General features: G+C 50.9%; 1 protein-coding gene across 1 annotated transcript in view; it reads left to right on the top strand.

The window, feature by feature from the left end:
• Nucleotides 1-15,116, top strand: part of LOC120455420 (unconventional myosin-XV) — a 29,689-nt gene that overhangs the window by 4,910 nt on the left and 9,663 nt on the right. The window contains exons 2-3 of the mRNA XM_039641569.2: nt 2,790-3,106; nt 6,006-12,929. Coding sequence (XP_039497503.1) covers nt 2,981-3,106; nt 6,006-12,929 — 7,050 coding nt within the window. The 5' untranslated portion in view covers nt 2,790-2,980. The remainder of the gene's footprint in view (nt 1-2,789; nt 3,107-6,005; nt 12,930-15,116) is intronic.

Raw genomic sequence — 15,116 nt, 5'->3', positions numbered from 1 at the left:
GACTTCTCAGCTATGCCAAGAATGTATCAATACCCTCGAAACTACGAGAAACGAGCTGTGGAGACACTAGAAACACATTTTTTAGCCACGCAAACACAAGCACAGCAACACCTGACTTCAACTTATGCATAACTTAACATTTAAGCATTTAAGCAGGTGCGGTCTGGTATTTATATATGTGTGTGTGTGTGTGTGTCCATAGCTGATAACAAATCATTTTAGAAATCGAACAAAACATCGCCTTAAGAATCCGATTTTGTCCCATGGGAACGCAGTTGCTATAGAAGATGGAAATATGTCGAGATGGAAATAAGAAAAGAGTCTGTTATCCAATTTAAGAGTTTGTTATTTATTTTCAGTTATTTAGCGCTTGTAGTTGTCACCGAAAATAGAAAGACTTAGGCAACGAACTTGTACCGCTTCTTGGTTGTTTTTTGGACGCTTATTTTATATTCGAATTAAAGCCTAAGTTCGAGTGCAGTTCTGGGCACTGCGAAACAAAAGACTTAGGCAACAAACTTGTGTGATTTCCAAAAATCTATTTGTTATGCTAAAACTAACCATTTTAATAGGTTTGCCTTCTGCCAAATCTATTTTTTCTATGAATAATATTAATATTAATATTAATTAATATATTGACTGAGAGATGAATCTCAATTGAAGTGCCTTCCATTGCGCAACTTCCGTTGCCAACGTGAAGTGCCCAACCCATGCCGCAAAAAGCTGGCTTCACTTATCCAACACTTAGTTGCAAATGAAATTCTTATGATTGTTATTCCACATCGTTGGATATTTGCTCATTGATTACGAACACACACACACACACACACACACACACATACTGTCGCACAATCATGAGGCTGTTGTTGCTATTTTCGTTTGCTGCCGTTTTGGCTTGGCTGCTACCTTAGCATTAAACATGGACTGCAGGCAGCGACGTCTTAGCATTGGAATGCGGTCGAACCCGTAGCTAGCCAAGATTTTTGCTGGCTGCCTTAGTCATTGTTTTTGTGGTTATTACACGGCAGAAAACATTAACTGAGAATCAATAACGTGGAATATAAATCGTGTGAGAACAAAAATATTGAATTGCCTAGGATGGCGATTACTTTCTTATTTTGATATTATATTTTTGAATACTTACGAGTATTTCGCTGAGTGTATGGCATGTTGCCCCAAAAGCTCGACGGATAGAGAGGGCTGGTGCGTACGTGTTGGCCTTATGAAGCGGCAAACTGAATGAAAATGTCTGACGAAGTGTCAGCCTCCCTCCAGCCATTTGGTCTCGAAAAACAAGTTCCTCCATTGACGCTATTTCGTGAGCACTTGCCGGGCCAGTTGGCAGCACACAGATTCGTTACTGGGCCAGGCCCAAACTTCAATTCCAACTCCATGTCCAACTCCAATTCAAATCCACTCCACTTCCAGTTAACAAATCCAAATCCGATCGACTCACTTAAGCCACAACTGCATGAATCAATTCGAATCAAATCAACTCAAATCAATTTGCGACAACTTCTCTCTCTTTCTGCTGTCGTTGTTTTATTTTCATTTGATGTTTCTGTTGTTTTGGGCATAAATATTTATGTCTGTGTGTGCTAAAGGCATTTGCCGCAAATCAGGTGAAAGTTTTGCCTGAGAAAAGGCAAAGATAAAACAAAAACAGCAACAACAACAACCACAGCATAACATTCTTTCCCACTTTTTATTTCGATCTTGCCGCATCTGCTTAATATTCTTTTGGCCAACCTACATATATTCTCGGGTTTTTTTGGGCGTTCGCATTTCATATTTTACGATATTGCTTTTTTGGAAATTTCTTAATGAACTTGAATGTTTTATGCTTCTTTCGCTGCCGTTCCCACTTTTTTCTTTTTGGAAACGATCATAATTTTAAACGCATTCTGGCATATTAATTGCCTTTAATGGGATCTTGTTGAGGTTGGTTTCGATTGGCCAATTGTGAATGCGAGTCATGTTTGAGCATTTGGACTTTATTTAAAATCGAAGTGCTCTGGTATTATCATCAATTTGAAATAACAAAAAATAGCTTTAACACACTCATTAAATATTAAAAATTTATTATTGTATCTGTGTAACTGACCTTGCTTTCACTAACTTGACATTAATCAAAGAATTTTTCAATTCTGCTACATAAAGTTCATTTTGGTGCCTCTAAACTTTATATTACTTTGCATTGATGGTTATTGAAATCTGTGATTGGGATGTCCCTTCACTGCAGCTTCCAATTCGTGAATTTCCGACATGTTTCATTAATTCAGTTTGCTACCCTCGGATCTTTTGCAACGATGCAAACGTTGCTACTGTCATTGTTACCGCTTCACGATTTAGTTGTTTTTCTTTTTCCTCCGCCGTTGCATTTCATTGCACCTCGGTCTCGGTTGGCAAACATTTCCACAGAGACAAATAAAGAAAAAAAATAAATAAAACTAACATATATATTTATATACATTCACAAAGATGCGAAGAAACGAAAAATCTGTACTTTCATTAATAAAGCGGCCTTCGCGTCATTGACTGCAAACAGTCACCGTTGCTCACGATCAAAATCCCCATCAAAATCACACCGATGGTGGTTTTGGATACAAGTCTGATAAGCCGCCTGGGCAACAATTTTATAATGCAAAAGAGCGAGGAATTTTTATAGAAAGGCGTCGTAATTGCACGAATTTCTGAATTTTTCTTTCCCGAGCGCCATAATTTTTGTGTGCTGAGAGAAAATTTGTAAAATGTACTTAGCTAATTCACATTTCGCATTTTACTTACAGCAATGCATCAACCGGTTTGAAGACCACATCCATTCCGCACTCCATTCCACTCCCAATCTCAGTGAGTTCAACACTATAGAGGAAGCCCAGGAGCAGAAGATCGGGAAAGTATCGTTTCCACACTGACCTGACCCACAGCCAGACGCACAGGATAGTGAGTCCAGAGCAGAGAACGCGAACGCAGCGGAGCCATGGACTGGGCCGAGGGTGATCTGGTCTGGTTCGATCCGGGCATGGGTCATCCCATTCCCGGCGAGATCCAGGAGGTGCACCGCGCTGCCCAGGTGATCGTTGTTCAGGCGCTCATCAAAGGCAAGGTGAGTCCAAGCTAGTAACTATAAATTACGATAAAATGTGTAAGTTAGTTTATGATTTCTATTATATTTCGATGTATATTTTCTTTCTAAGAACCATTTCTCGCAGTGCATTTTCGCACCCTCCGTAAAAAGGTGCGAGTTTGGTTCGGTTTCCGTAGCTTACTGTTTGAATTTTCAATTTGTTTTCGGTTTCGCCGTGGCCCATGAATGCTTTTCACTATTTTCACCCGACATGAACTGTTTGCCTGCCCCACTGTTTATATTTATTTATTTTCGCCTTTCATGAGCTGCCCTCGAGTGTTTAGCAGTTTGGTTTGCTTTTCGGGGTCTCGGAATTTATGGAATGTGCTCGCTTGGATTTATGTGCCGATTTGCTGTGGTGCAACCATGGAAATGCAAACGAAATACAAATACAGAGGCGGAACCTTTTGCCCAGTTGGATTTCTTTTTCGGCCATCGGCACGCGTGCTCACTGTACAGTGGACTGTACCACCTGTGCAATGCACCTAATTGCACCTGCCAGCGGCAGCGTTTCCTTTTTCCTTTCTGCCACTCGCTGCAATTATCAGATGTGGACCTGTGGAGCTGCTGAGCTGCTGAGCTGGTGAGCTGGTGAAGTGCTGAGCTGGCGGTATCCAGATTGAGAACACACGGCAATTAGTCTCAAGTCGTCGACTGACAGCACAGTGGAGCAAAAGGCAGACTAACATCAAATTTATATAAACTCAACATACTGAGATTGTAAATAGTAACTTTACTAGCTGAATGGGTGTGCCAATGCCCAAGCACTCGACTTTTAGGTTTCTGGATGTTAAAAGTGAAAATCACCCTTGTAGGCACTCTTTATTCGCAGTTAAACATTTGCCAAATGACCGATTTCACTGTATAAAAATGCGCTTAGTTTGCAGCAGCAAAATGTTTACTTTATGTTTTAACGTACAAAACGAAAGCAAATGGGCACTCAAAAAGCATTCCGTGTGTTTTATTTGGCAAGTAGCAGGTGAAGAACTAGCTTTGCCGAAACCAAACTTCCTGTATGCTTTTATTATTCTCCTTCTAACAAAATGTAATAATGTTGGCGCTCGCCATTATATTTGGTCTAGCGGTATTAGAATCAGAAAAACCTGCCACATGTGACGCGTATCCTGTTGCAACTGAGAACCAGTTGGTGGCACATGTGCTGCTTGGAATCGGCCACTGGGACCATGGGAATCCGCTTCTGAAGGCGTAATCATGGAAGTAGATCAATTATCGGTCAGTGCATTTTGCTCCCTGCAACGAAATCAACTGCTGCTCCTTCTGTGAGATTTTTCACTGATTGTAGTGCAGCGAAGTCTGAAATGAATTAAATGTTGATTAAATACTTGCATTTATGTAGGTTTTTTTCAGTATCATGTAATATCGGAACTAGTTTTTCATTGGTAAAATAACTGTGTTAATGGTAATATTGATTTGATTTAACATTAAAAGTCGGAATCTGAAAGCTGAAAGATTCGATCTCTTTCAATATATTTGGTTCTAAATGGCATCTTCTTTAGATTCCACAGCTATGTTTGTATATGTTTTTTAAAGCATACTTTTAGTTATCATTTGAAAAACAATCCCTCAATCAATTGACACACATAATTTGGCTCAGTCATTGATACGCATGCCGCGATTGATATGAATGGGCAAGTTGCCGAGGCGAATGCATTCTCAGCGATCCAAAGAAGATATTTCACGGCATTGTTTTGACCGGCTATCAGATGACAATATCCCCAGCCCCACACGAAGCTGCTAAAAACTGAAAACTGAAAACTGAAATCTGAAGACTGAAGAGTGAAGACTGAAGAGTGAAGACTGGAGGCTAAAGACTCAAAGACCGAAGACTGAAGACGTGCCCAAGAACCCATCAAGCCATCGAACTTGAACTGGTTGAGCCTCGCCGCTCTCGGGGAGAAAGTCCCACACACTGACTGGATGCCTAATTGAATGGCGATCGAAGACTGCATCAATATCAATGCGATCGGGTGTCTTCTTTCTTTCTATCTTTCTATCTTTCTTTCTCTCCTTTCTTTGCTTTCTTTGCTCTTCTCCTCCCTCCACATGCGTGTTATTATTTTTTTTTGTGGCGTTCTGGTGGCCCACACTACCAAGTAGTAGTCGGTAGCTAACAGGAGTGTCATCTGGTCTGGCCGGGTTCGAACTGATCCGGTCTACTATATGCCATGCAACCCATACCCATACCCATAGCCATACTGGAAACCATACTGAAACCCCCATCTTGCAACGTTTTGAAAGAACGTGTTTGGATGCAGCGAAAACCGTTTTAGAAACGTTTGGGGAAATTGTGGCAATGAAGCCGCCAGATTCCGATTCCTTTCAGTTGCATTCGAGACCTCGGCCACAAACAAACGTCTTTTGTGTTACTAGTTCTTGATCTTTTTTAATCTCGCCGTGGATTCGGGTTTTTGGCCCAGCAACGAGTTCGCTGGTGCATCTGTGGGAGTTGAGACTTGTAGAGTGGGGTTCTTTGATAGATGCGCATCGTACGGTTCCATTTGGAGCCGTGGCAACGCGGCGGCGGAGGATCGGTGACTCCCAGTCCTGCCCAGTCGCCCTCGCTGGCGCTCCTCTCGCCGCACGTCCTCCGTCGTCAGCGTCCCGCCAGTCTCGAGGATTTCGAGGATCTGGCCAATCTACCCAATCTGTCGGCCAAACATCCGGCTCTGCCCGCCAGTCGCCTGCGACGCCTCAAGTGCCGATATCCCCAAGTGGTCAAGCGACTGTCCACGCTCTGCAGCGATGTGATAGCACGCCACGTGAGCGATGTGTTCCATGTAGTTGCTTTAGAGGATTTGCCCCCCTTGTGATGCTCCCTAATATTCCTTCACTTATGTTTTTAATTCTTTCATTGCAGCCACAAACATTCGCCCTGCAGCCGGGAGAGGGCAGCCTGCGTGCTCGCCAGGATCTGGGCAGCAGCGGGGTGGAGGACATGACCCTGCTGGACGATCTGCACGAGGCGTCGCTGCTGTGGAACCTTCGCCTGCGTTACGACAAGGGTCTGATCTACACATTCGCCGGCAGCATCCTGATCGCGGTGAATCCCTACAAGATGTTCCCCGATGCCTATGGCCTGGAGGTGGCCAAGCAGTATGCCGGCCGACCACTGGGATCCCTGCCGCCGCATCTTTTCGCCATCGGAGCAGCTGCACATGCAGCATTACCGTCGCCCCAGGTGGTGGTCATCTCCGGAGAGAGTGGCTCCGGCAAAACGGAGTCCACGAAGCTGGTGATGCAGTACCTGGCGGCCGTGGTGCCCGGCGGCGGATCCGCCTCAGCCGTCATCACCGAGCAGATCCTGGAGGCGGCACCGCTGCTGGAGGCCTTTGGCAATGCCCGCACCGCCCGGAACGACAATAGCTCGCGGTTTGGCAAGTATCTGGAGGTGTACTTCAAGAGTGGCGCCATCGTGGGCGCCAAGATTACGCAGTACCTGCTGGAGAAGTCGCGTATCGTTACGCAGGCGCCGGGCGAACGCAACTACCACGTGTTCTACGAACTCCTTGGCGGACTCTCCGAAACGGAGCGATCCAAGTACGGTCTGCTGGAGGCGGACAAGTACTTCTATCTGAACCAGGGCGCCACCGACTGTGCCAGTGGTCGCGTGGACTGGGAGTCGCTGCAGGGAGCCATGCAGGTTCTTGGCGTCTCCGAGGGCGAACGCGAGGGCATCGTACGCGTCCTGGCTGCAGTTCTTCATCTGGGCAATGTCTACTTCCATCGCCGGCAATTGCGGCACGGACAGGAGGGCGTGGAAGTTGGTTCCGATGCCGAGATCAAGTGGGCCGCCCACCTGCTGCACATCAGTGCCGAGGGACTGCATCGGGCATTGACCAGTCGCACCACCGAAGCTCGAGCGGAACGACTGCATACGCCACTTGGCATCGATCAGGCGTTGGATGCTCGAGATGCCTTCGCCAAGGCTCTCTATGCGGGACTGTTCAACTGGCTGGTCTCCAGGATCAACTCGATTGTGCAGAAGGGCGGCACCCACGATGCCCATCGCATCAGCATCCTGGACATCTTTGGTTTCGAGGATTTGGCGGAGAACAGCTTCGAGCAGCTGTGCATCAACTATGCGAACGAGAACCTACAGTTGTACTTCAATAAGCATGTCTTCAAGCTGGAGCAGGCGGAGTATGCACGCGAGCGTCTGGAGTGGACACCGCTGGCCTGGGACGACAATCTGCCGGTGATTCATCTGCTGGCCAAGAAGCCGGTGGGCATTTGCCATTTGCTCGACGACGAGTCCAATTTCCCGCGTGCCACCGATCTGAGTTTCCTCGAGAAGTGCCACTACAATCATGCGCTCAGCGAGCTATACGCTCGTCCGCGGATCGGTGCCCAGGAGTTTGGCGTGACCCACTATGCGGGCCAGGTGTGGTACTGCGTGGACGGCTTCCTGGACAAGAATCGCGATGCGCTGCGTGGTGATGTCCTGGAGCTATTGGCCTCCAGCCGTTTGCCCCTGGTGGGTGAGGTGACCAAGCAGCTTCGGGCGCAGAGAGACGCCGGAAAAACATTGCCAAAGGGCAGCAATGGTAGATTCGTCACGATGAAGCCGCGTACACCAACGGTGGCAGCCAGATTTGCGGACTCACTGCAGCAGCTGCTCCAATCGATGGGCAGGTGTCATCCGTGGTTCGTGCGTTGCATCAAGCCGAATCAGGAGAAGCACGCCCTCCGCATGGACATGCCGTGTGTGCTGCAGCAACTTCGTTACTTGGGCATGCTGGACACCATTCAGATCCGGCAGCGTGGCTATCCGGTGCGCTTGCGCTTCCAGCACTTTGTGGAGCGCTATCGCCATCTGCTGCCATCGCCTCTGGCCAGAGGCACACCCTACCGGGAGCTGTGCCGCGCTCTGCTCGAGGCCATGCCGCGCACTGGTGTGGAAGGTCCGGATTATCAGCTGGGCGCCACAAGGGTTTTCCTGCGCGAGGCACTGCATCGGGCACTGGAAAGCGGACGCACAGAGCGCCTGCGCCGGGCGGCGGTCAGTGTCCAGCGGCATGTGCGTGGCATGCTGGTCCGCCGGCAATTGGCGCGTCGCCAGGTGGCCGCCACCCGTCTCCAGGCCCGTTGGCGAGGCCAGAGGGCACAGCAACGCTACGAGCGCCTTCGCAAGGGAGCACTCACTGCCCAGCGCTTGTGGCGCGGACGTCTGGCCAGGCGGAGGGTCCAACAGCTGCGTTCCGATCACCGACGGCGGCAGGAGGCGAGGGAGGCAGCGCAGCGAGCTCGCGAGGCACGGGAGGCCAAGCAGGCGGTGCTGGAGAGAAGCCAACTGAGCTACCTGGACATACCAGCCGAGTTGGCATTCATCTACTCGAAACTGCAGGGCTGGTCGCCGCCGCACGGTGATCGCCACCTGGTCAAGGTACTGGGCACAGTGCCCGGTCCACCATCGTCGGCAGTGCAGCTGCCCGAGGACTTGGGTCAGTTCTCCTTCGGCAAGTTCAGCAGCGTCTACTGCAATGGACTGAGATTGCAGCCGCGTAGGGAGCCCATCACTGCTCCCCTGCTGACCAGAGCTGCGTCGCGGGATCAGGACTTCCAGGATGCGCTGGCCGTGTTCAAGCTTATACTTCGCTGGAGCAACGATAAGGCGCTGGAAGGCGCCAAGGAAAAGCTATTGGCCGACTACATTGTGCACAAGGCGTTGAGCTCCAGAGGATTGCGGGATGAGATCCTGGTGCAGTTGTGCAATCAAGTGCACGGCCTGCCGTCCAATTCGACAGAGGCCACACGACTGTGGCAACTTCTGGGCCAGTGTCTGTGCTGCTTCCAGCCCAGCGCTGCCTTCAGCAAGTATCTGATGAGATTCGTGGACGACGAGGCTCCAGAGTCACTGCGTCCGCTTCTACTGCGCCAGTTGCTCCGCCAGCAGGGCGGTGGATCGTCCAGCGGCGCCATGGGTGGTGGCGCCTGTCGCAGCTTTGTGCCCGCCTGGCTGGAGTGGCGTGCCTGGACCAGGGGATGCGACATGGCCCTACCACTTACACTGCCGGATGAGGCCAGTCAAACGGTGGCCGTCGACTCGTGGACCAGTTGCGAGGAGGCGGCAGCCTTGGCTGTTTCATCTTTGGGCGTGGCCAGTCGCGGCTGGACCCTGGTGCTGGATGATGGCCAGCAGCTCACTGATAGCTGTGGCCTGGACTACGTGATGGATTTGATTGCCGAGAAGGAGCTGTGTCCCGCTTTTCCCGCTCCCAGAAGCGATCTATTGCGCTCTGGCGCCAAGTTCGCCAGAACCACGCTGCCGGATGCGGTTAAACGTCCAGCGGTTCCGCCACCAGCTCCACCCACTTCCATGGGCAAGGAGGATGTGCCGCGGGAGCGAAGGAGCAGCCGGGAGCTGCTCTCCAGAAGCTCGGCGCTCAATGAGCGCTATTTTGAACGTGAGCCCAGTCCAGGACCGGGTCAGGGACCGAGTCCCAGTCAGGCGAAGTCCCGTTCCAAGTCACTGGACGACCTGCTTGCCGGGGATATTGTACCCGTGCCAACGGATTGCGATTCCCAGGAGCCGCTGCACACACTGGGTCTCTCGGAGAGTCGCCTAAACGATCGCTATCACTCGGCGGAGCGACTGGCTCCGGTTGGCAAGGACACGGGTCCTCGTTACCAGAAGTCCCAGCACGCAGGACGCCGATCCCACGCTGCCTCGCATGGCTCGCACTCCAGTAAATACGCGGACAAGGCCGAGTACGCCACCAGATCCTCGGCCATGTCCGACACCAGTGAGGCTCCCTCCCTGGCCTCCCATGTGAGGAGGGTGAGGGTACCATCGCAGGCATCGGATGTGGATCAGTTCCTGGACGACCTGTTTAGTCCAGTGCTGGACGGCTCCCTGGATGAGCTGTCCGATGCCAGATCCTTGGCAGCGAGCATCCGAGGCGGCTGCTATGAGCTGGAGCATGAAGTGGAATCGGAGATTGATGACTTGGATGACTACATCAACGATATATTCCAACCGCTACCACTGGTTGAGAACTTGGAGCAGCTGACCAGCAAGGACCAGTTGGCGCTTATCATTAAGGGTGGAGCAACGGCCAGTAGTCCCGAGCAGAGGGATGAGGAATCGGAAATCGAGGATCTAGATGACTACATCAATGAGCTCTTCGAGCCCATTCCAGTGGCCAAGGGACTGGACAAGCTGACCAGCAAGGAGCAGCTAGCAGTGAGCATCCGTGGAGGCGGCAGCACGGACAGCAATGGAGCCGATCCGCTGCTCCACCAGCTGATGCAGCTGCCCGGCGAGACGGAGTCGGGTCCGGCGCTCTATCAGCAGCAGGTGCAGCGCGCCTTCCTGCAGTCTGCCATGGCCCAGAACCTGCAGATCCAGCAGCAGCTGCTGGCCCAGAACCAGGCACTCCAGACGCTGCTCAGTCAGCAGGCGGCAGCGGCGGCGGCCAATAACTCCACCTCGCCGCCACCGGCTCCTCCGATCTTGAGCAGCCTGTCCATCTCGCCACCGCCACCGCAGTCCCCCATGCGCATGAAGGCCACCCGGAGTAGTTTGGTAGTGATGGAGTCATTGCAACCACCGCCACCACCACCACCGCCGCCAATGCCGCCGCCGCTGGAGTGCAAGGATCCCTCGGAGACGCGACACTTCCTGGATCCCTACGGCCGGGCCAAGACCGTGCGGATCGGCAAGTGGCGCTGGCCACCGCCTCAGGATGAGCCCCAGTTCCAGACCGAGGAGGACTTCTTTGCCTTCAAGATGCGCCAGCATCAGCGCAAGACGACGCCACAGGCTCAGCATCACCAGATGTCCAGCAATGGCGGCATGCTGGAGTCGGGTCCTGGAGCACGCGGTGCCTCGGCCACGGCCATCGAGTGGGAGGAGTTCGAGATCGAGAGTCCCACACCGCCGCCCCTGAGTGGCCAGTTAATGAGGAGCAGCATCCGACTGGAGACCACCACGACGACGACGACGTCGGCGGTGAATAACCGGGACAGAGACCGCGATGCCCAGGATGCGGGACAGCCGATGCAGAGTGTGGTCACCACTAAGCTGGCCAAGAAGAGCTTCGAGATCGGAGCGGATCGTCCGCCGCCGGGCAGTGTGGGCAAACTGAAGCTCAGTTCCGAGATGCGTCAGCGGTTGGAGCAGGTAACAGCCGGCCACTCGGTGAGATCGACCGTATCCACCAAGTCGGAGCAAAGAGCACCGGCCAAGCTGGAGGACACGCGCAAGCTAATGCTGCAGCAGCAGCTGGGCGGACTCTTTGCCAGCGTGTCTGGTGGAAATGCTGGCCCAGGTGGAGTAGTTGATTCCCATGCAACGGTGCGCACACAGATCGAGCGGATGGAGGGCAAGCTGTCGCCGCCACCAGCTCCGCCGTCGGGCGGCTGGCCGGGAGTGCTGCTGCCACCGGCGCCAAGTGTGCCGGCACCGCCGCCACCTATCCGACCGCCCAGCATGGCGCCACCCGCACCGCCGCCAGCGCCGCAGAGTCCGCCGACGGCTAGGAGTCCGGAGCCGGAGCCCGACTATCGCAGCTCGAGCAGTCAGGTGGTCAAGGAGCATGTGCCCGCCTTTATACAGCGCCAGGAGCGCGACACATTCGGTGCAGTGCGTCCGCAGCAGATGATCAGCAGCCATCATCTGCATCTGGAGGATCACTCGGCCTCCTCCTCGCCGGCGGTGGCTGCCTGGGAGCAGGCGGAACGGGAGAGATCCCGCAGCCGCAGCAGGAGTCGCGATCGCGAGGATTACTCCGAGTCGGTGTGGGATAGGGCGGAAGTGGAGGGACCCGCCTCCGGAAGTGGCAGTGAAAAGGAGCGCGAAAAGCGGGAGCGCGAACGCGAACGTCTCTACGAGATCCGTCAGGTGGAGCGGGAGCGGGAAAGCCATAAGGTCTACCAGCCGGCGCCGCCGCGTGTGATCCAGGCCAGCATGGACACCACGGGTGGGCATCGCAGGGAGGACCGCACCGCCGGACTGGCCACCTTCCGCACCCACATGGCCCAGAAGTACGAGCACGAGCGGAAGCGCAAGAGCTCGGCCAGCTCCGGAATGCGCGAGGAGCTGGACTCGATGCACATGACCACGCCGCCGCCCGTTATTGTGCCGGCTCCGGTGCCGCCGCCTTCGTCAAGCAGCCCGGGATTGGGTGTGGTCTCCGGCGTGCTGATGGGATCGGGTTCGGGGGGCAGCAGTGCCTGTCTGACCTACAACCGGGTGCCGTGGAAGCTGCGCGTGCGCAAGGAGGTCTTCCAGCCACACGAGCCCATCGGTCCGCCGGTGGCGCTGGACCTGCTCTTTGCCCAGGTGCTGGGCGACGTCTTCGGGGTGACGCCCTGCCTGAGGATAACGCCGCAGGAGAAGAGCTCCGCCCTGAACATGCTGCACGGCCATGGCGTGAGTGTGGACACGCTCTCCAATCGCAATGGATCGGGAGCTGGCGGCGGAGGTGGAGGAGGAAATGGTGGACAGGTGCGCGCCCTGGTCAAGCGGCATCTGGTGGACATGGCACGCGATTGGCCCCTGTACTTTGCACGACTCTTTGCCGTACAAGGAGCACCGCTCTATCCGGATGTCAGCATCATGGGCGTCTCGCACAGTGGACTCTACCTGGCTCGTCGCGATGCCGACTACCTGATCGTGGTGCAGGCCATCTCCTTTGGCGAGATCCAGAGTGCAGTCACCCTGCCGCGTCCTGCTGCACTGCAGCTCAATCTTAGGAATGGAAAGCACCTGGCACTCCATGCAGCCCGCGCCGCCGCCATCCAATCGATGGTCACCAGTTTTGTCCAGGAGTTCCGCAAGGTGAGTGTGATTTATTTTTACTTATTTATTTATTTATTTATTTATTTATTTATTTATTTATTTATTTATTTATTTATTTATTTAGTCTTACTTAATCTGTAAGTTTATTTTGTGGCTTGTATTATTTGCTTTTTGCCAACCAAAAGTATGCAAGAAAAATTGCCTAAGAAATCAGAAGTAAAAAAGCATTCAAAGCTCGCAAGCTTGAATGTTTGAAAGTTAGGAAGCTAGAATTATATTTGCTGATATAAACAATTGTATATTGAATATGCATAGTTTTCTTTCAAATCGAAGACAACATAAATATATATTTTTTATAAACATAAGTTCTATTATTTTATGCTAATTAATTTCAACAGATATGCTGTCATTGATATTTGTTGATAGATCACAGAAATAGTGTCTTGCACCAATTGCAAATTTTGGCATAGCAATTATTTTGTATAGCAATTATTTTGTATGCCACTTTACCACACGTAAATAGAAAAATAATTGCATTAATTGCGTGAATAATTGCAGGCATCGGTCATTATAACGTGGCCTTAATGAAACTGCTAATGTTTTTACGGCCTCAAGATAATAATACGGCAGCTGGCCAATTTCAAAGTGTTATTTTTATATCGCGCAGACACAAAAGCTGTAATATCACCTCAAGCAGAAAACCGATTGACTTTGCTGATCAGCATGGTATTATGCCTTTAAGTGCCATTATTTTTGCAATAGGTTGTGAACCTGATTTTTAGGAATAAGCTATATTTTAAATGTAAAAGCTCAAAGGATCTACTGGGCTTCAAAACTGGTTAACCTTTTAGACGTTTCAATTGAGCAATGTCCTTGGTCGTTTGGTCTTTGTGATAGAAACACTTTTGTATGGGAAGTTAACTGGCCTGGAGTTTCTTTTCGGCCTTAAAGCTCAGTGGGTCTCAGTGGGTCTCAGTGGCTCCGGCGAGATTCCAGCGCCATATAAGCATCATCTGCGCATGGTTGATATTCATAGTTGGCGCACGTCCATCAGTCGAATGGAGCTGAAGTGTAGTGCCTACTTTTGTTTTCTCTTTTTGTTTGACACTTGAAACGGGTATGCACTTTTCGCCAATCGAAGCTAAAGGAGATGCGTTGGTAAGCAATTTTCCCATTTCTTTATAAATATTTGACGAAATCATTAATTAGGCATCCGATTGAAACGTTTATTTAAAGTGAAATTTGTGTGTGTGTACATTTTAAATTAAATAAAGCAAAAGCAAAACTATGGCACTTAAAACCGCTTTAGACATTCTAAAATCTAAAATGCTAAGTTAGGAACTAAACTTTCTTTAATCATAGTTCCCCAGGGTATTTCCGCTACGCGTTGTGCATTCAGATTTTGTTTGATCAACAAAATGTTTTCCATTTTCCCCCATTTTTCCTCTTCAGCTCAGCTCTTTGCTGCTTGCTTTTTGCCGTTTGAAGTTGTTTCTTAATTCAATTCATTTTATGCGTGAAAACTCGTTAAACGCCAGTCAGACTGACCCATCTGACCAAACTGAGTGGCAGATGTGGAGAGCAGTTTGGAGTGGCCAAAGAGCAGTTAGCAATGGGAATCGCAGCCGGAGAAAGACTTTCCCGCTCTTTCTCCACCGGGGCTTTACGCTCGAGAGCCAAGAGATTTCCGTTTTCACTCCGCTCAGTTGGTCTTGGTCTTGGTCTTGGTCTTGGTTTTAGCTGGTTTTTGGCTTAAAGCCGCTCTGTGCGGCTCTCTGTTCTGCTCGGCTGCGAGTGAAATGGCCAGTTGGCTCTTCTCCATTTTGACCAGATTGCATTGGCCAGTTTCAGCCAAGTCGGTTTTCAGTTTTCAGTTGTCAGTTTTTAGCTTTTAGTTTTCAGTCGTTAGTTGTTACGAGTGTGCGGTAACGGCACCACGCAGCGCGCTCTCTTGTCGAATTCTTTTGGCCTTTTTGCCGTTTTGCCGCCATCGATTTGACCAAGTTTAAGCATCGATAGCTTCATCTTTTTATTTTTTATCTGTGCTCTGTTGTGCTAAAATGCCTTTCCTATGGGCCAATACAAAACAAAGCTGGCCCGGACTGACCCAGAAAATATCGTAAACAAATGTATGACTACAAATCAAGTGGTTTCGACTGAATGGCCCTAACTGAGCTATAGATTAGCCACCGAACTTCAGTGGGAGCAGTTTGAAAAAGTGTCAAA

This window comes from Drosophila santomea, chromosome X (genome assembly GCF_016746245.2).
Source record: "Drosophila santomea strain STO CAGO 1482 chromosome X, Prin_Dsan_1.1, whole genome shotgun sequence".
In the NCBI taxonomy this organism is placed as follows: Eukaryota; Metazoa; Arthropoda; class Insecta; order Diptera; family Drosophilidae; genus Drosophila; species Drosophila santomea.
Note: the sequence above shows the minus strand (reverse complement) of the source record. Positions and strands in the feature narration are given on the sequence as shown.